The sequence below is a fragment of the Podarcis gaigeae genome, assembly GCF_964106915.1.
Source record: "Podarcis gaigeae genome assembly, chromosome: 12".
NCBI lineage: Eukaryota > Metazoa > Chordata > Lepidosauria > Squamata > Lacertidae > Podarcis > Podarcis gaigeae.
The window spans coordinates 8,687,913-8,709,655 of record NC_139688.1 but is presented as its reverse complement, the minus strand read 5'-3'; the positions used below and the strand labels follow the sequence as shown (position 1 = coordinate 8,709,655).

The 21,743-nt window shown below is 46.4% G+C and overlaps 1 protein-coding gene across 5 annotated transcripts in view; it reads right to left on the bottom strand.

Annotated features, from left to right (window-relative positions):
* CRHR2 (corticotropin releasing hormone receptor 2) overlaps positions 1 to 21,743 on the bottom strand; it is a 202,056-nt gene that overhangs the window by 50,573 nt on the left and 129,740 nt on the right. For 3 of the 5 annotated variants that reach the window (XM_083704265.1, XM_083704266.1, XM_083704267.1), the window contains one exon: positions 17,534 to 17,640. The exons of the other annotated variants lie outside the window; for them this stretch is intronic. In XM_083704265.1, the coding sequence (XP_083560391.1) occupies positions 17,534 to 17,640 (107 nt within the window). The remainder of the gene's footprint in view (positions 1 to 17,533; positions 17,641 to 21,743) is intronic. 5 annotated transcript variants of the gene reach the window in all.

Here is a 21,743-nt window from a genome sequence, read left to right as displayed (position 1 = left end):
AAGGACCTTTTGAAAAAGCTTATTGAAGAAGAAGAGGAAGAGTTTGGATTTGATATCCCGCTTTATCACTACCCGAAGGAGTCTCAAAGCGGCTACCAACCTCCTTTCCCTTCCTCCCCCACAACAAACACTCTGTGAGGTGAGTGGGGCTGAGAGACTTCAGAGAAGTGTGACTAGCCTAAGGTCACCTAGCAGCTGCATGTGGAGGAGCGGGGAAGCGAACCCGGTTCACCAGATTACAAGTCCATAGCTCTTAACCACTACACCACACTGGCTCTCTTATTGCCTTTCTATCCCAACTTTTTCTCCAAGGAGTCCATGGTCTCCGTTCCCTCCTCAGTTTATCCCCACAACGACCCTGCGATGTAGGTTAAGGGGCTGAGACTGACAGCAAGGTCACGCAGGGAGCTCCATGACTGAGTGGGAATTTGTTTTTGTTTTCTTTGAACTATCAATTCTTTATTGATTAAAGGATTTGCATGTCCATACAAACATTATGTACTATCTCTTGACAGGTAAAAAAGAAAAAAGAAAATTATATAAAATAGAAAATGTACAAAGAAAAAAATAAATAAAGAAGTAACAAAGATAAGAAACAAAGAAATCATATTTTTTTTAAAAAAGAGACAAAGTTATTTACATAGTAAAAGTACTCATCAGCACAATTCCTCCCATTCTTCTCATTATACTGTTTGATATAACTTTCTTTTTTACACAGGTTTACATTGTATAATATCATTTCTTTCTGCTTTGTATACATTCCTTTGATCTTTTTCTTTATGAATATCACTCAATTTCTGCTAATATGGACTTATTTGTACAATAACGTTTTACATCATTCTTAAATATTATCCATTCTCTAGTTGTTTTTTGTTTCGATAGTCCTCTAACTGATCCCGTCAGTTTTGCTAATTGTAGATATTCTAACATAGGTATCTGCCAATCTGTAATCTCTGGAAGCGTGTCATTCTTCCAGTTCCTTGCTATAACGGTTCTAGCTGCTGTTATACCATACATAAACAATGATCTTATATCATTTTTAATTTCTGGTGGTAGTATACCAGTTAGGAAAATCTTTAGGGTTTTTTTAAAGGTGATTTTAAATAGTTTCTTAAACTCATTGTAAATATCATTCCAGTATTTGCCAATGGCTACACATGTCCACGAAGTACACAGGTGGCACTGTGGGTTAAACAACAGAGCCTAGGACTGCTGATCAGAAGGTCAGCAGTTCGAATCCCTGTGACAGGGTGAGCTCCCGTTGCTCGGTCCCAGCTCCTGCCAACCTAGCAGTTCGAAAGCACGTCAAAGTGCAAGTAGATAAATAGGTAACGCTCGGGTGGGAAGGCAAACGGCGTTTCCGTGCGCTGCTCTGGTTTGCCAGAAGCGGCTTAGTCATGCTGGCCACATGACCCGGAAGCTGTATGCCGGCTCCCTCGGCCAATAAAGCGAGATGAGCGCCGCAACCCCAGAGTCGGCCACGACTGGACCTAATGCTCAGGGGTCTCTTTACCTTTACACATGTCCACCACATATGATAGTATGACCCCTCCTCTTTTTTGCATCTCCAAGGTCACCCAAGGAGCTTCATGACTGAGTGTGAATTTGAACCCTGGTCTCTCTAGCACTCTAACCACTACACCCCACTGCCTTCCTAGATTACTTCTGCTGTGGAGCAGCTCTATAAATCAAGTAGGTAAATAATATGGGGAAAACAAAATGTCGCTTTGAGAAGGATCTGAAATATTTTCCTCGAATCTTGAATCTTTATTATTATTCTGGATTGTTTAATGTGGTGTTTTAATGAGTTGTGAACCACTCTGAGATTTACCCCCTTTAAAATATGAAGCGGCGTAGAAATGAAATTACAGTGGTGCCTCGCAAGACGAAATTAATTCGTTCTGCGAGTCTCTTTGTCTTGCAGTTTCTTCGTCTTGCGAAGCACGGCTATTAGCGGCTTAGCAGCTATTAACGGCTTAGCGGCTTTAAGAAAAAGGAAACAAACTCGCAAGAACTCGCAAGCCCATAGGGAAATTCGTCTTGCAGAATGACTCAAAAACGGAAAACTCGTCTAGCGAGTTTTTCGTCTTGAGAGGCATTCGTCTTGCGGAGCACCACTGTAATTATAACAATAAAATGAAGTTTAATAAACAAACAAATGAATCAGGCTTAATATAAGGAGGTCAGAACATCCTGTTGTGCGGGGGAGTTTTCGGCCTCGCAGGAGAATTTTGATTTGTTCATTTCTTATGGCATGCTCGCAGATCTCTTGCAGTATGCAAATGAAGAAATGCTGGGATAGGCTGCAATCTGCAAACCGTTGGCTCCGGAATAATTGTCTGCACTTTAAGAAGACTACTGTGAAACCGCTTCAGAATTAATGGCTTGTGCAAAGCAGCTTCATTCCTCATTTTCCAGTTGCTAAACATTTTGCATAAAGAGCACCGCATCAGAGTCTTAATGAGGTGGAGAATGGCTCCGAGATATTATTTCCCCGAACCTTCACACTCCACAATATCGAAGGTCTTTTCAACACCCACCGCGTATTGGAGCTCAAAAATTATATTCCAAGGGCTGCTGCAGCTCTTTCACTCTCTGACTGTGTGCCTCTGTGTGTGTGTTTGCAACAGCACAGCCTGGGGGCATTAGAAGTTTCATTCCAATTAGGTTTTGCAAAATTATCCAACAGGAGAGAAGGTGGTTTTTTAAAAAGCTCCTTGCAGCTTCAGATGCACTGGATTTTTAAAATTATTTTTAAAAAAAACAAATTGAAAACATGATTTGCACCGAAAGCTGCAGGAAAGGTGAAAACTGCCATGTTCACTGCCCTTGGCTAAAAAATAATGATATGTCTGGGTGCCGAATCGAAATCAAGCAACGCACGACACAGAAATATACACACAGAGAGAGATAGAAATATTGCATTAAGGTGAAAAATAAAAGCGGAATGATAAGACAAGCCATAGGTAAAAAAAGGTAAAAGGTAAAGGACCCCTGGATGGTTAAGTCCAGTCAAAGGTGACTATGGGGTTGTAGCGCTCATCTCGCTTTCAGGCTGAGGGAGCCGGCGTTTGTCCACAGACAGCTTTCCAGGTCATGTGGTCAGCATGACCAAACTGCTACTGGTGCACGGAGACCATGACGAGTGCCAGAGCGCATGGAAGCACTGTTTACATTCCCGCTGCCACGGTACCTATTTATCTGCTTGTACTGGTGTGCTTTCAAACTGCTAGGATGGCAGGAGCTGGGACCGAGCAATGGGAGCTCACTCCGTCATGGGGATTCAAACCGCCGACCTTCCAATCAGCAAGCTCAAAAGCCTCATTGCCTCATGTGTTACAAAGGCTGGACTAGCCTCCCCTCTAGTTCAAACATTTCACCTAGCAATTCTAAAATATAGACACACTTTTACTCTTGCAAGATTGAATGTCTTGCCCTCAGCTGTGCTCGAGGGACGATTCCAACAGATTCCACATGAAAAAATCTTATGTCCCTATGGAGATGGCAGTACTGAATCGGTGGCGCATGACCTTCTGGCTTGCACTTTTCATAAAGACTTGAGGAATGAGATTATCACCCCTCTTCTATTGTCCATTTTGGGTCACCCAGCCACTACCGCAGTGCCCTTTCTCTTGGCAGATCAAGATGAGCAGGTGACAGCAAAGGTTGCAAGGTTTTTAGCTGGAGCAATTAGAATAAGATCCACTATTTGACTATTGATTCAAAGCCCCAAAATGTATTTTATATAATTGACTTTTTATTTTTATTCTCTGTATATCGTATTGTTGTTTTATTGCTATGGCCGATGGTTGACGCAAATATTCATTCATTCAGTCACTCACTCACTCACTCACTCACTCACTCACATTGCCAGTCATATGCTGTGGAATAGTTTTCCAGCAGATTTGCAACAGGCCCCTTTGTTTCCGACTTTCAGGCATCTTTTGAAGACTTGTTAAAGCTGACAGACCTTGCAGCTGTTTAGATTTTATTTATTTTATTAGCCTGTCATCATGTATATATTGTAGCACACTGCTGTGCTGTATTGCATGAACTGGCAAGCTATAAATACTTTTATAAATGAAAAAAATCGGGTTGCACCATTGCAACGGATCGGGACGTCTCGTACGACAAGTCCCCCGCCCTCAAAAAAATTGGATGTTTTGCAGGAAGGAAAGTGACCAGGAAATGCAGGGGGAAATGGTGTGTTTCTTTTGATGCAATGTCACAGATCAGAATGCATGCTCACCAAATAGCCCACATTGTGTAATCGCCCTGCAAACCAATCAGGATGTATGCTAATAATAATAATAATAATAATAATAATAATAATAATAATAATAATAATAAAAAAATTGCTGTTGCTATTATATTTTATTGATACCCTACTTACTCTGGGTGGCTTCCAGCACATATAAAACATAATAAAATGTCAAATATTAAAAGCTTCGTTTGGAAGTGCCTCTCCCTAGGAACAGAGCTGTAAAGGTTTTTCTCTTTTCTTGTTTTCTTCCTTCCTTCTTCCCTGTGCTTCTTTCCCCCATCACCAGATTTAGGCAGCAGCCGAAACTTCTTTTCCTTTTTCATTTCCCCAGACCTTTTTAAAAACTTCGACTGAATTATTTAGGCTGGCTCCGAAGCAAAGTTGTTGTGCTTTGTTCGCTGCTGTTGGTTTTATTGGTTCATTTTCTTTGTTAGATTGTTTTTAATATGTTCTGCTCTGGTCCTCCCAGAGTGCATTTAAAAAAAAATTCTTTTATGGAAGGTGTGCGGCTCAAAGAGATTAAATCGTTAATTAGTTAAATATCACCACTACATAGGTGTTTCCTCCCAATAGCTTCCAATTCCTTCTCTGTTTCTTTTCTTGTGATATAAAACTGGAGAAATACTTCGCTGTTATATCTCAGAAGATTTACCTTGTGTTTGTAAGAGTAATTCTGCAACTTTTTTTTTTTCATTTGTACCCATGCGAAAGGCTGGGCTGGATGAATCCCAAGCCGGAATTAAGATAGCTGGAAGAAACAACAACCTCAGATATGCAGATGACACAACCTTGATGGCAGAAAGTGAGGAGGAATTAAAGAACCTTTTATTGAGGGTGAAAGAGGAGAGCGCCAAATATTGTTTGAAGCTGAACATAAAAAACCCCAAAAACCTAAGATCATGGCCACTGGTCCCATCACTTCCTGGCAAATAGAAGCGGAAGAAATGGAGGCAGTGAGAGATTTTACTTTCTTGGGCTCCATGATCACCGCAGATGGTGACAGCAGCCATGAAATTAAAAGACGCCTGCTTCTTGGGAGAAAAGCAATGACAAACCAAGACAGCATCTTAAAAAGCAGAGACATCACCTTGCCAACAAATGTCCGTATAGTTAAAGCTATGGTTTTCCCAGTAGTGATGTATGGAAGTGAGAGCTGGACCATAAAGAAGGCTGATTGCCGAAGAATTGATGCTTTTGAATTATGGTGCTGGAGGAGACGCTTCAAGAGTCCCATGAACTGCAAGAAGATCAAACCTCTCCATTCTTAAGGAAATCAGCCCTGAGTGCTCACTGGAAGGACAGATCCTGAAGCTGAGGCTCCAATACTTTGGCCACCTCATGAGAAGAGAAGACTCCCTGGAAAAGACCCTGATGTTGGGAAAGATGGAGGGCACGAGGAGAAGGGGACGACAGAGGATGAGATGGTTGGACAGTGTTCTTGAAGCTGCCAGCATGAGTTTGACCAAACTGTGGGAGGCAGTGGAAGACAGGAGTGCCTGGCATGCTCTGGTCCAGGGGGTCACGAAGAGTTGGACACAACTAAACGACTAAACAGCAACAAAAACAACCCTGAGGAGCTCAGGCTAATTTTAATTGTCCATTCTTCCTTTTCTCCTCACATCAACCCTGTGAGGTAGGTGCGGTAGAGAGAGGGTGACTGGCCCAATATCACCAAATAGTTTTGTGGATTGATTTATCGCCAACATCTTTGTTAATATATACCTCCTTTCTTCCGAAAAGCTTGAGGGGACCTGCAGTTCCTGTCTCCTATTTAATCCCCAAACCCTCATAACAACAATGTGAAGTTGCTTAAGATGAGTGACAGAAACTGGTCCGAAGAGAAATGTTAGAGGAATGGAGTCATGTGACCCCTGAGACAAGGAGATAAGTAAGTAGACAAGCTTTAGAAGACATCTGAAGACAGCCCTGTAGAAGGAAGTTTTAAAATGTTTTATTATGTTTTATGTAAGTTGGAAAAATGGGACACGGGTGGTGCTGTGGGTTAAACCACAGAGCCTAGGACTTGCTGATCAGAAGTTTGGCGGTTCAAATCCCCATGACGGGGTGAGCTCCCGTTGCTCAGTCCCTGCTCCTGCCAACCTAGCAGTTCGAAAGCACATCAAAGTGCAAGTAGAGAAATAGGTACTGCTCTGGCGGGAAGGTAAACGGTGTTTCCGTGCGCTGCTCTGGTTTGCCAGAAGCGGCTTAGTCATGCTGGCCACATGACCCGGAAGCTGTACGCCGGCTCCCTCGGCCAAGCAAGCGAGATGAGTGCCACAACCCCAGAATCGGCCACGACTGGACCTAATGGTCAGGGGACCCTTTACCTTTTTTATGTAAGTTGGAAGCTGCCCAGAGTGACTGGGGCAATCCAGTCAGATGGGCAGAGTATAAATGATAAAATTATTATGAGGATGGAGTAGGATGTCCCTATTTTCATCAGAGAAATGTTGGATGGTTTTTGGATGCAGACATACAGAGATTCAGGCGTATCACCTGCCCACAGCAGATTGTGTGATGGAAAGGAGCTAAGGCCAGGGGACTGGATTATGCAGAGACTTGCTCCTATTTTTTTAAGCAAACTGTGTTATTTTGCACCTGCTGGGCTATGGCATCGATTGCATCTTTCCGATTTTGCAATTCTCTTCGCCTGGCAATACAGTTCCAGACTCAAATAATGTATCAGAACGTATTCATATTACACATTTCAGGGTAAAATACATTTAGAAATACGTGTTTTATGATCAATTTCAGAATGGAACTTCTTTTTGAGCCCCACATATTATCTGCACAAAAGCGACAGAGAATATGTATGAATGAATGTACCCAAAATTGACTCGGACCCCAAATAGACTGATTTGTACTTTATGGTGGAGATACAAAAGGTTCCACCCACCAAAACATATAGAGATGATTCATTGGGCGTAGTAAATATTGTGCATCCTTTATAACGACTTTTGCAAAAGGGATAGATGGCTATACCACACTGAGGGCCAGTGTGGTGTAGTGGTTAAGAGTGGTGGGCTCGTAATCTGGTGAACCGGGTTCACTTCCCTGCTCCTCCACATGCAGCTGCTGGGTGACCTTGGGCTAGTCACACTTCTCTGAAGTCTCTCAGCCCCACTCACCTCACAGAGTGTTTGTTGTGGGGGAGGAAGGGAAAGGAGAATGTTAGCCGCTTTGAGACTCCTTCAGGTAGTGATAAAGCAGGATATCAAATCCAAACTCTTCTTCTTCTTCTATAGGAATCTCAATTTCAGTCTAACCCGCACAGACCTTTCCCCCTCCCTGATTCCTGTCTCACTCCTTCACCTTGGCCTGACTTGAGCTTTTCACCACCCAGTTATGTAAAAACATGCTTCAAAAACAATTACAATGTCATAATCATGCATTATAGGGACACAATGTGTGCACAATGCAATGTACACATTGCATACATTGAGCAACAAATGCATTCTCACATTAAGAAGACATCTGAAAGCAGCCCTGTTTAGGGAAGTTTTTAAAGTTTGATGTTTTATCTTGTTATTATTATTCTGTTGAGAGCTGCCCAGAGTGGCTAGGGAAACCCAGCCAGATGGGCGGGGTAATAATAATAATAATAATAATAATAATAATAATAATAATAGTAGTAGTAGTAGTAGTTCTCCTGGTCACAAGCACCCTTCCTGTCTCCTCCGACCCACCAGAGTTTCACCCCCCTTCCTCCACTCACTGCATTAAGCATTCTAAGGTTTGGCTGTGGATCTTAGGGAGAGTGGGTGAATTTTAATTCCAAAATAATATCTTTATTGATTTATGTTTGTGAGTAATCATGTTTTGAGGAAGGAAACCTTAAACTAGCAGCAAACCGGATTTCCATTTTCCCTTTTGCACATATTCTAGGCATATTGGCCAATAGATCACTTTGCCTTTGACGATGCACATATTTTATGCATCTACAGGGACAAAGGACAGGGCTGGGCTAATCACAGTGAAGGAACGAGCTTAAGTGCCGCATAAACAACAGAATCCAATGCATTACCCATTGTGGTGTAGTGGTTAGAGCATCAGACTAGGACCTGGGAGACCAGGGTTCAAATTCCCACTTGGCCATGATGATCACTGGTGACCTTGGGCCAGTCACTGCCTCTCAACCTAACCTACCTAATTGTGGGAATTAAATGAGGAGGAACAGAACCATGCATGCTACCCTGAGCTCCTTGAAGAAAAAGGTGGGATATAAATCCAATCATAATTAATTAGCCCACGGCCGATTATGTATAGTTTATGGAAGAACCTCACAACCTCAGATATGCAGATGACACAAACTTGATGGCAGAAAGTGAGGAGGAATTAAAGAACCTCTTAATGAGGGTGAAAGAGGAGAGCGCAAAATATGGTCTGAAACTCAACATCAAAAAAACTTAGATCATGGCCACTGGTACCAGCACCTCCTGGCAAATAGAAGGGGAATGAATGGAGGCAGCGAGAGATTTTACTTTCTTGGGCTCCATGATCACTGCAGATGATGACAGCAGCCACGAAATTAAAAGACTCCTGCTTCTTGGGAGAAAAGCAATGACAAAGCATCTTAAAAAGTAGAGACATGACCTTGCCAACAAAGGTCCGTATAGTAAAAGCTCTGGTTTTCCCAGTAGTGATGTATGGAAGTGAGAGCTGGACCATCAAGAAGGCTGATCGCCAAAGAATGGATGCTTTGAATTATGGTGCTGGAGGAGACTCTTGAGAGTCCCATAATAATAATAATAATAATAATAATAATAATAATAATAATAATAATAATTTATTATTTATACCCCACCCATCTGGCTGAGTTTCCCCAGCCACTCTGGGCGGCTCCCAATCAGTGTTAAAAACAGTACAGCATTACATATTAATGCTGCATATTCCCTGAACAGGGCTGCCTTAAGATGTCTTCTGAACATCAGGTAATTCTTTATCTCTTTGACATCTGATGGGAGGGCGTTCCACAGGGCGGGCACCACTACCATGGACTGCAAGAAGATCAAACACATCCATTCTGAAGGAAATCAGCCCTGAGTGCTCACTGGAAGGACAGATCGTGAAGCTGAGGCTCCAATACTTTGGCCACCTCATGAGAAGAGAAGATTCCCTGGAAAAGACCCTGATGTTGGGAAAGATGGAGGGCACAAGGAGAAGGGGACGACAGAGGACGAGATGGTGGGGCAGTGTTCTCGAAGCCACCAGCATGAGTTTGACCAAACTGCGGGAGGCAGTGGAAGACAGGAGTGCCTGGCGTGCTCTGGTCCAGGGGGTCACGAAGAGTCGGACACGACTAAACAACATGAAAGAACCTGAGTGCAAACTGAGCAACTGTGCATTTTTTTGGTCTCATTTATAAATAAATAAATAAATAAATAAATAAATAAATAAATCTTGATGCTTAAATAAGCAACTGGGACGGAAGTGGGTCCTTGACGTAAGAAGCAATTCCACATGAGACAGAGCTCAAGTGCCCTGGAATTCACAAATCCATTATCAAAACCCATTTGAGTTGCATTCCTCAAGCATCTCTCATTAAAAAGCAGGGAGTGCAAATCGGGAGAAGCCTAGCACTTCTACATCCTGCTGATTTTCCACTGGGAAGCGATTCAAAAAGATACATCTCTCCCTCCTCTCTTTGAAATCAACAGGAATGGAACGTGCTCAAAGGGGCAGATCAAGCCCACTGCTATCTCCGCCCAAGTCTGAAATCCATTGCTCCCGGATTTCTATGGCAGACATAGCCAGCACCTGCCCAAATGACTCTGTTCTGGCAATGACGCAGATCATTAAAACGCGCGATTGCAATGGGGTGCGGGGAGGAGGCCGGGCGCCGTGGTGAGTGCCGTGCACCAGAGCGTCCCACACATTTACATATAAGCTAAACAAGCTATAGCTTAGGGCCCCACTCTCTTGGGGGCCCCCCAAAAAATTAATGGGGAAAAACTGGCTGCACATTTCCAAAATACAGTGGTGCCTCGCAAGATGAAATTAATTCGTTCCGCAAGTTTTTTCGTCTTGCGAGTTTTTCGTCTTGCGAAGCATGGTTTCCCATAGGAATGCATTGAAAATCAATCAATGCATTCCTATGGAAACCGCCTTCAGACCAGGTCCGGGGACAGTCTGTCCCCCGACCTCTTCTGAAGGCTGGGGGGGGGCAAGGGCTTTTCTTCCCACCCCCAGCATTTTAAAAACCCCCGGGGACAGCAGAGGACTTCTCTGCTGTCCCGGGGTTTTTTAAAATGCTGGCGGGCGGCAGTGAAGGCTTCGCTGCCACCCGCCAGCATTTTAAGATCACCCCGGACAGCGGAGAAGTCCTCCGCTGTCCCGGGGGTTTTTTAAAATGCTGGCGGGCGGCAGCATTTGCTCCCCCCCATCTGCCTTCAAAAGCCGTCCGGGATAGCGGGAAGCGCTTCCCTGCTATCCCGGACTGCTTTTAAAATGCTGGCAGTGGGGAGCAAAGCCTTTCGGCCCCCGCCGGCCTTCCTGGACCTCTTCTGAAGGCCGGAGGGGGGGGGAAGGCTTTGCTCCCCACCGCCAGCATTTAAAAGAAGCCCATAGGGAAATTCGTTTTGCGAAGCAACTTGCAAATGGAAAACCCTTTCGTCTTGCGGGTTTTCCGTCTTGCGAGGCATTCGTCTTGCGGGGCACCACTGTATAAGATAAAAAAGAAATAAAATAAACCCTACATACAACAACAGTGTTTTGTGTTGTGTAGGCTCCTATGATGTAAGTCATGGGCCCCGCCTGCTAGCCTGCTCCCTAAAATATCACTGGTTTGCTCCTTTCTGTATATAGGGTGCCTACATTCTGCATGGACTGGCTGCATGGCAACATGTGCAAAGGCCTTGAGCTACCTACTTTTAACCTTCCAGAGAACTTTCTTCCCTTCTATGCACAAGTTTGCCCTTGCTGTGCGAGCTGTAATATACAGAAATTTAATTTTTCAAAAACATTAAGCTACACATTAAGCCGCAGCCTGCAACAGCTGTTGTAAGTCTGAATTTCCCATCCAACAAGCAGGAATTCCTCCTGCAAGGGTGGGGAAGTTTGGCTTCCTATGAATATATAAATCTGCCTTATATTAGACAACACTGTCACCCTACTTTGACCGGTTGCAACTCACCCCAATCTTTTAGGGATCTTTGCCCACCGTGACTGCTATTGTTTTGAGAAACCCCTGCGTCCCCCAGAACAAGCTCAAAATGGCTGTGCAAAGCATTAGCTTTCTGACATTCATCCATACCCAACAGCGATTTTAGCATCGCTCCTTCTAATTGCAAAACACAGGTGGTGTGTGCCAACGGAAACAGAGCCAAAAGGGGGGCAATGAGAAATAAAAGGTGGGCGTTAGCATGCTTGGGGAATGATGATGTTTGCAAACAAACAAACAGACAGACAGGCAGACAGACAGACAGACAAACAAACAAACAAACAAACCTAAAGCGGGGATAGTGGAGAAACCCCAAAGAGCCCAATGAGGACTGAGGATATTCAGCAGCCACAGAATTTCGAGTCTGCTGGAAAAAAATAATAATAGGAGCAGAATGCCTTAACCTCCTCACAGCATCCTTGAAGGAGGGAGAAAACGTGAGTGGCAACACTCCTGCTACAGATTTCGTTGCACATCTCACTTGTTGTCATTATGCCACCAATGTAACTCAGTTGTATTAGGAGTCACTTCATGGTCCGCCCCCGCCACTTAATGGTCTTAGTTTCTGTTTGCCACTATGCAGAGTCACAAGACTCTGTTTACATTCCAGAGACATTCCAGGCTGTTGGAAGTCTCACGGGAGACGGATGTGACGTTACTGGTTTCCTGTTCCTTTGTTTGTTTCAGTTGCTCTCTGCCTTTCACAGAGAGAGGATGATTTATTTTCTGCCTGCCTAGCTTAGTAATAAAACCTAGCAATGTAGCCCATACTATCTCGTCTCTTCCCTGTGCTGGAAACTCTGCTGAATGGGGGATGTGCCTGGAGCCTTATCAGAGGCTCAGGTTGTTAATCACGTCGGAGGCGATTCTGAAGGACTTGACCAGAGGTGGAGTAGCTCGGTTGAATGCAGATTCCAACAAATGGATCCACATGGTTTCCAGAGAGTGATAGGGGATGCTTTATCCCATGTTGATGGCCTTTCAGCTGATTCCCTGGTGGCCTGCTGGAATGCAGAGTTAACCAGGGCTATTGACTGTCTGGCTCCGAAGCGCCCTCTCTGATTGCATGGAGCCCGGACAGCCCCGTGGTTTTCCCCGGAGCTGAGGGCAATGAAACAATCGCTGAGATGGCTAAAAGCGGCCGGTGACAGAAAACTCATTCTGAATCTGACCGGACATGGGTTAGAGCTCAACGTCGAGCCTGCCAAGTGGCGATAGCGACGGCAAAGAGGACCTTCTTCACTGCCTCTATTGCATCTGCAGAAAACAGCAGCAGGGACTCTTTCAGGTGGTCTGCAATTTAACGGAACCACCTGCACCACCGGGGCCCGGTAAGGGCTCCAAGATCTCCTGCAATGATTTTACAAAGTTTTTTGCAGATAAAGTCGCTCAGATTTGGAAAGAGGTAGACTCCACCGTGGGAGCAGGGCTGGGGCGGGAGAGTGCTGCAGTCCTGTCTGGTCAAGTTGCATGGGATCAATTCCAATCTGTTACCTCTGAGGATGTGGACAGGCTGCTTGGATGAGAGAAACCGACCACCTGTCTCCTTGATCCTTGCAGTGGCCATAATTACCGTATTTTTCGCTCTATAACACGCACCTGACCATAACACGCACATTGTTTTTAGAGGAGGAAAACAAGGGAAAAAACATTCTGAATGAAACAGTGGATGTATCATTTTTGGGCTTCATGCTGTGGCCACAGACATGTGATCTGATGGTGAATTTGGGATGACCCAATGCAAAGATCCTGAGAATCCCTGTGGATCCATGCTTTTTAACCACATTTTTGCACCATTGCAGCCCCAGGCAACAGTGGGTGCGTGATTTTTTGGTGCAGGCTGTAGCCATGGACATGCTATGTGATCTGATGGTGAATTTGGGGTGACCCAATGCAAAGATCCTGAGAATCCCTGTGGATCTATGCTTTTTAACCACGTTTTTGCACCATTGCAGCCCCATGCAACAGTGGGTGCGTGGTTTTGGGGGGGCAGGCTGTAGCCATGGACATGCTATGTGATCTGATGGTGAATTTGGGGTGACCCAATGCAAGGATCCTGAGAATCCCTGTGGATCCATGCTTTTTAACCACATTTTTGCACCATTGCAGCCCCAGGCAACAGTGGGTGCGTGATTTTTTGGTGCAGGCTGTAGCCATGGACATGCTATGTGATCTGATGGTGAATTTGGGGTGACCCAATGCAAAGATCCTGAGAATCCCTGTGGATCTATGCTTTTTAACCACGTTTTTGCACCATTGCAGCCCCATGCAACAGTGGGTGCGTGATTTTGGGGGGGGGGGGCAGGCTGTAGCCATGGACATGCTATGTGATCTGATGGTGAATTTGGGGTGACCCAATGCAAAGATCCTGAGGATCTATGCTTTGTAACCACATTTTAAGTGGGGAGGGAAGGAAAAACACAGAAGGGACAAGGAGCAGGAGAGGGGTGTGCAGAGAAGCAGCTGGCTAAGAATGCAGGAGAGGGGTAGGGAGGAAAGGAAGGCAAAAGTTTTCCCCCACCCAAGCCAGCCAGCCATCTCTCTCTCTCTCTCTCTCTCTCTCTCTCTCTCTCTCCCCCTCCCTCCCTCCCTCGCTCCCTCCCCCCCTCTCTCCCTTCCCCCCTCTCTCTCCCTCTCCCCCAGCAGCACCGGAGCTTGCCTTGAGGGGAGGGGCTTTCCCTGCTCTTTGTTCCGTTTCAGCAAAAACAGCAAGGAAACAGAGAAGGGTGGGCAGTAAGACCCTGAGGCAGAATGCAGGAAAGCAGCCGCTTTCTCTTTTCAAGTTTCGCTTCTCTGTGCAGCGTGCAGCCCCGCGATTTGATTTTTGCTTGATTTTTCGGCTCCAGGGACCACACATTCGCTCTATAACACGCACAGACATTTCCCCTTCCTTTTTAGGAGAAAAAATCTGCGTGTTATAGAGCGAAATTTACGGTACATTTGTGTGTGTGGCAAAAAAGAGAGAAAAAGGAATCCATGATCAGAAGGGGTAGGGAAAGAGTGGGGCAGCATCAATGGGGCTCAATTGCCCACTATGCTAACCCACTGCTGCAATGAAATCCTTGTCATCTGAACCTGGTTATTTGGAGGTGAAGAAGACATTACAATCAAGGAGACCAAGGGCTACCGCTATTCCTGCCTCAAAGGAACAGCATCATGGTAAGGGGGAGAGCAACTCCATCTATTGTCCAGGAAAAGAAGCAGCGGCAGGGAGTTTGCTTTGCCTCTCTGTGCCAGAAAGGCCACTTGCAAGAACTGTGCAACTAAGAAACGACGCCTGGGTTTGCTTTTTTCTTCCTCCCTCCTCCATCCTTCCTCCTCTCGTGCCATGTCTTTCAGAATGCATAAAGGTAAAAAAAGGTAAAAGTAAAGGACCTGTGGACAGTTAAGTCCAGTCAAAGGCAACTATGGGGTGTGACACTTATCTCGCTTTCAGGACGAGGGAGCCAGCGTTTGTCCGCAAACAGCTTTCCAGGTCATGTGGCCATCAGGACTAAACTGCTACTGGTGCATGGAAACCATGACGAGTGCCAGAATGCATGGAAATACCATTTACCTTCCCGCTGCAGTGGTGCCTATTTATCTATTCGCACTGGTGTCCTTTTAAACTGCTAGGTTGGCAGGAGCTGGGATAGAGGAACGGGAGCTCACCCCGCCGTGCGGATTTGAACCGCCGACCTTCTGATCAGCAAGCCCAAGAGGCTCAGTGGTTTAGACCACAGTGCTACCTGCTCCCAAAATGTATACCAGATGGTGTGGAGCCTTGCTTTCCTTAAAATAATAGTGTCCCCAAGCCCCTCAGAAGCTCCTCACAATGTGTAATCGGTGTGTGCCATACCCTGGCAGCCTGAACACTGGAGCGTTGATGTGCCATCTTGAAAGTAGCCTCTTGTTGACGTGGTGGGGAAACTTTTTCAGTCCTTACGGGGAATCCTTTGGCGAGGCCCCCTGCCACCTGTCAACATTAGCAGCCCAGTGGGCATTAAGGAGCTACTGAGAAGTCAGGGACTAATGCACCCCCAACTATGTCTGTCTTTCCAAGCAAGAGAGTTTGCCACAGTTCAAGGACACAATCTGCCCAAGCCAAAGACATCCAAGGCAGCTGTGGAGCAGCGCTGGTGGAGGGTGTGGCCTCAGAAGAAGGGGTGTGGCCTAAGCGGGGGGGTGGCCTAGGGAGAGCTTTGGGAGGGGGCAGACAGAGGGGGTGGGGTTTGCATTGGGCTGCTGAGCCTGAGATTCCCCACACCTGTCAGATGATTTTATCTTTCTTCCAGAAAGAAACACACAGCTGTTGCACGCCCTGCTTAGCCTGAAACCTTTGCTGCTGAATTGGCTGGTTGTTCCTGCCTTGGCAGGACGATGAATGAAAGGGCATCTGTCGGCCACTTGGGCAGAACGAGGTCCTAACCTGGCTGCTTCCCCTGTGTGTGTAAAAGAGTCGTGTTTTCTGCAAGGACAGCAGCACCCTGGCGGTTCATATCCCGCCCCAGGGATATTACGCTGCATGAAGGATCACTGAGAAACAGCTTCTCTGCAGGAGCTGCCCTCCCACTTTACAGCCTGCTTTTTTTGCCATGGCATTTACTCTTCTCTTTCCACTTCATCAGCAGTTGGCAGAGCAGCTGCTATTGTTGCCCTGCAGATCAGCAGACAAAGCGACTCAGGAGACAGGAGAGTAAGAGGAATGAAGATGTTCAGGACTCATCGCCCCCCCCCCCCACTCCAGTTCTTCTTGCAGGAAGCCAGAAGCCAGAGTTGAGTGAAACTGGGTTCTCTTGGTTTCTCATTTTTCTAGCCTTTTAGTTTATTGCTTCACATTTCCACATGAGTTTGTGATATATATTTCTTTAAAGTTCCTCATGAAAACGCACCAGCGTTTCATGCAAATTTTGTGCAAATTTCTCTGAACGTGCACATTTTTGTTTGCAGTATTGACTGATGTGCCCATTTTGCAAAGGAATTTTCCCTAATAAAATGCATTTGCAAAGGGATTTTATCAATTCCTATTAATGCACATTCTGCCCCCTTAAATGCATTTTGTACACATTACCTGACTGGAGCATTTATTATTATTATTATTATTATTATTATTATTATTATTATTATTATTAAATACCACCCTTCATCTGTAGATCTCAGGGTGGTTCACAACATAAAATACAATATAAAAACACAAAATGTGTAATGAAAACAAGAACAAAATCCACAAACCAATAGACCTCCCCTTCCCGCAAACACATTTAAAAGGGCTAGAAGAAATCAACAAGCCAAAGTCCTGGCTGAAGAGGTACTGCATTGCAAAATTCAGAAAAGTGCAAATTTTTGGAGAATGGCTGTGCATTGTTGCAGAAAGCGAGAATTCAATAGGTTCAGGAACAGAATAACATACCCCACCCCCACCCTTAACTCCTGTCGTTCACCAGACCTGGAAGTCCTCCAAGGCAACTGAGGGCAAGGCAACGACTGGGAATGGCAAGCTGTAATGATCTTACTTGAGGTGGGTTTTGCATGGTCTTCTGTTAGCTAAAGGGGATACTTTTTGAAGGAATTTTTCTACTTCAGACTAATGTCTAGGCTTGTGCAGTGGGGTTGTGGAGTTGCAAAATATATAGCTACTTTTCTTTCTCTCTTCCCCATAGTAGCTGCAGAGACTGTCTGCAGTTGAAAAAAGCTTGCTAAGGGAGTTTGTAAGGGATGCGGGTGGCGTTGTGGGTTAAACCACAGAGCCTAGGGCTTGTGGATCAGAAGTGGTTCGGATCCCCGCAACAGGGTGAGCTCCCGTTGTTCGGTCCCTGCTCCTGCCAACCTAGCAGTTCGAAAGCAAATCAAAGTGCTAGATAAATCAAAGTGCAAGATAAATAGGTACCTCTCTGGTGGGAAGGTAAATGGTGTTTCCGTGTGCTGCTCTGGTTCACCAGAAGCGGCTTAGTCATGCTGGCCACATGACCCGGAAGCTGTACACCGGCTCCCTTGGCCAGTAAAGTGAGATGAGCGCCGCAACCCCAGAGTCGGCCACGACTGGACCTAATGGCCAGGGGTCCCTTTTCCTTTACCTTTAAGGGAGTTTGCTAACATGTCTGCAAGCTGCACAGCCGGGGCCGATTACTCACCTCAAGCACAGGAAGAGCAGGAAGGCGATGATGAGCGCGGCTACAGAAATGCAGTGCCCCAGGTAGTTTATGATCATGGCAACCTGGTAATAGAGAGCAGGCTTCGTCTGGGGGTGAGAAAACAGAAAGAGAGGTCTCATGAGCAAAGCAGCCTGAATCTATGGACCTGAATCAAGGCGGGTGGCCCATCCTATGGCCCTTAAAAGATTGCTGGACTCACTTGGGAAGACAGGCGAACTAATACAGTGTACTGGAAGAAGCAAAGATCACCAGTGTGGAAGCAAGGATTCTTCAACATCAACTTCGCTGGACTGGTCATGTTGTGCGGATGCCTGGTTATCGTCTTCCAAAGCAACTACTCTATTCTGAACTTGAAAATGGAAAGCATAATGCTGGTGGTCAACAAAAGAGGTTGAAAGATTGTCTCAAGGCAAATCTTAAAAAATGTAGTATAAACACCAGCAACTGGGAAACACTAGCCTGTGAGAGCTCCACTTGGAGAACAGCCTTTACCAAAGGTGTCATGGGCTTTGAAGACACTCAAACTCAGGACGAAAGGGAGAAACGTGCTAAGAGGAAGGTACGTTTGGCAAACCCTCCCCATGATCAACTCCTGCCTGGAAACCAGTGTCCCCACTGTGGACAGACGTGTGGATCCAGAACTGGCCTCCACAGTCACTCATGGACTCATTGTTAAAACCGTGTTTATGGAAGACAATCTTATTCGGATACGAGGGATCACCAAAGAAAGAAGAAGTCCCAGTCAGCATGACCAATGGACTGAGATGATATGAGTTGCCGTTTACTGCTGAAGGTCTCAAAGGTCAGAGGTCCTTCAACTTTGCATTAAGATATGGCGAATCAGTTGAGAAGGTGGTAATCCACCTACACTTTTAGGCAAGCAAGTCACCCTACGCAGCTTGGCCAACTGAAAAATTGCATCGCCTCATACCAGTGTTTCTTAAACTCGGGTCTCCAGCTGTTTCTGGACTCCAACTTCCATCATCCTTGACCACTGGTCCCCCCCCAAAGTGTCCTGGGAGCTGTAGTTTGAGAGCCAGTGTGGTGTAGTGGTTAAGAGCGGTGGAATCCTAATCTGGTGAACCGGATTCGATTCCCCGCTCCTCCACATGCAGCTGCTGGATGACCTTGGGCTAGTCACACTTCTCTGAAGTCTCTCAGCCTCACTCACCTCACAGAGTGTTTGTTGTGGGGGAGAAAGGGAAAGGAGGTTGTTAGCTGCTTTGAGACTCCTTCGGGTAGCAATAAAGCAGGATATCAAATCCAAAAACCAAAACCTAAAACCCAAAACCCAAGGGTTGCTGAGAGTTGACAATTCCTCTTCACAGGAAACTTGGGAAACTATAGCTCTGTGAGGGGAATGGGGATCTCCAAACAACTGTCCACGCCCCTCCTTAGCAAACTACAGTTCCCAGGATCCTTTGGGGGAGAGAAGCCATGATGGTTTAAAGTAGTATCATAGTGTATGGTGTGAATGTGGCCCTATGTGATGGCCTGGGATTCAGACTTGGAGGCTGAACCTGAGGAATCCCAGCCTGCACAGGTTTCCCCGCCTCCAGAACCAGCTGAGCCGGGGCTGGGGCCTGAGCCTGAAGGGTCCTCACCTGTGCTGGATCCTCAGGTGCAGGCATCAGCTGAGTCTGCTCTGGCTCCTGAGGTGAGGGAGGACCCATTGCCTGCAGGTGCTCCACTCTCAGCCCTGTCAGGGGAAGAGGAGGTTGCCTCTGGGTCCGGTAACCCTCCAGCCTCTCCTGAGATGCAGAAGCTCAGGGCAGAGAGGCGGAGGGAACTAAGTTCCCGCAGGAGGAGTGCTCACCTCCAGGCCAGGAGAGGTGAGTCACCTGTGGACCACGGCCGCCCTATGCCTCAGGGCAGATAAAAGCCAGCCAGCCCCAGTCCCAGGTTGCGGGAGCAACATTGTTGGTAGCCTGTTCCTGCCTGCACCCTGTCCTGCTCATCCGCCAGAGTTCCTGACCTCACCTGACTCCCTGCCTAGGACCCCGCTTCAGCCTTGACGGACAATCTCCATACTGCACCCTCGACCTCGGACTGGACTCGGACCTCGCCGCATGGTTAGCCCTCGGGATCAGCACACCCTAGTTTGGCTCACCAGGGGTGCCAACTCGAATAAATTATTTTTTTGGGGGGGTCAGGAATGCCATGCCCCACAACAAGATGAGGCATGCACACAACATTTGAATAGCAATGCCCATTAATTTTGGAGGAGGCCCTCAAATATTTTATTGGGGGGAACTGAAGGGACCTGGGTTCCTAGGAGTCAGCTCCTATGTATTCAGCCCAGTTTTGAGAGGAAAGTGGGGACCCCCCCCCCGCTTTTTTAGCATTTGGAACTGGGCTGGTTGCATCTGGTCAGCCTAGAAAATAATATATTCCATCCATAGAGATTAAAAAACGAATAATAACAAACGGCAGGAAAAAGGTCATTGGAAGCGGGCTAAATCGGAGCTTTAATCAAAACTGGAATGACGGGGAAGTATTTGGTCATAAACCCAGCCTCCCTCCCTGCTTCTCTTTCTCATTTGAGATCTGAGCAGGCATTTGGGAATATTCCTCTGCTTTGATATTTATAAAGCACTTTGGCAAACCAATGAGGAACTACCAGACAAATATCTTAATGCCTTTCAAACACCAAGCTGGACTTCTGGGAATGTTTCTGCTCCTGACTGCTGAAGAGAGCCTTCAGTGCTCCCACGACAGAAAGTATGGAACATAAACTGATCAGATGAGACTAGCCCTGTGACAGGAAGATGTTTGGGCATAGCTCCCCCATGTTTGTTTTTCCGACGCAAAGAGCGGCAGAAAGTCGTGCAAGGGGTGTTAAGTATAACTGTTTAATTGTACACTGAAATGGAAGTAACTCTGTATATGCTCTGTATGCGTCTTACTAAGGGTTTGACGTTGGAAATTTCCACTGAGCTAAATTAGAGAGCTCTCTGAGCATCTAAAGGGGTGCTAATCAGCTTAGGGTGTACCTCTGCTCTGCTCTCTTATGTGGTGTTTAACTTTAGATCATGTGAGTGGTTATTCAGTCACAAATCTCCATCTTGAAGGGCGCTGTCTTTCTCTAAACCACAGAGAACAAAGGATGTGATAACAAAGGATGGTCTCTCTTTAGGAGAACATAGTCTTAGGCTGGAATGCAGGCTAGGAAAGAGACAGAGGTTTGTTTTTAGGCCTGATCATAGCTATGTTATGTTTTTAAGAAGCTGAACTGATGCTTTGACAAGTGTATGATTTATACAACTATCTGGATGTATCATTGATTGCTTTGTGTTGGTGCTGACCTTTAAAGCCCTAAACAGCCTCGGTCCAGTATACCTGAAGGAGCGTCTCCACTTCCATCATTCTCCCCGGACACTGAGGTCCAGCGCCGAGGGCCTTCTGGCGGTTCCCTCGCTATGAGAAGCCAAGTTACAGGGAACCAGGCAGAGGGCCTTCTCGGTAGTGGCACCTGCCCTGTGGAACGCCCTCCCATCAGATGTCAAAGAGAAAAATAACTACCAAAATTTTAGAAGACATCTGAAGGCAGCCCTTCCTTCCCAACCCTACCTGGGGATTGAACTTGGGACTTCCTGGGTGCAGAACAGATGCTCTACCACTGAGCTATGGCCACAGTGAGGGAAAGATGCCAGTGGATTCCATACTGTGAGCAGGAGTGGTCATTGTACTTGCAAGGAAGAGAAGCATAGCAGTGCCTTCAGATGGCTTCAGAATGGAGACCACCAACGTTCCTAAGGTGTGAAATTGCCCCTGAGGCATTGCGAAGGAGGAAAGCCACTTCTGAGCTAGGGAGGAGGTGTGGTTGCGGGCTTCACGCCCCTCCCCTCACACGCAGGGCCTGGCTTTCAGCCCCCGCAATACCAGGGGAATCCTCAGACGCGTCACCACCCGGCCAGCCAATAGGCTGGCCTGGGGGGCATGGCCGGCTCTATTTATGGCTGGCGCGGCCGAGGGTCTCCCTCTTTCCCGCGTCTCAGCTGTTCAAGTTTTCCCCTCCCCTCCCACCCTTTAGTCTAGGCTCTCTGACGTTGCTATGGACTTCGGTCGGTCGCCGTCAAGGGGCCTGGTAGGAATTTTTTCCAATTGGCAGATTGGCACCAGCCACTTGGTTTTGCCTACCTCGTAGCAAACCGTCACAACTACTGGTATGGGCGGTTAGGGATTGGTA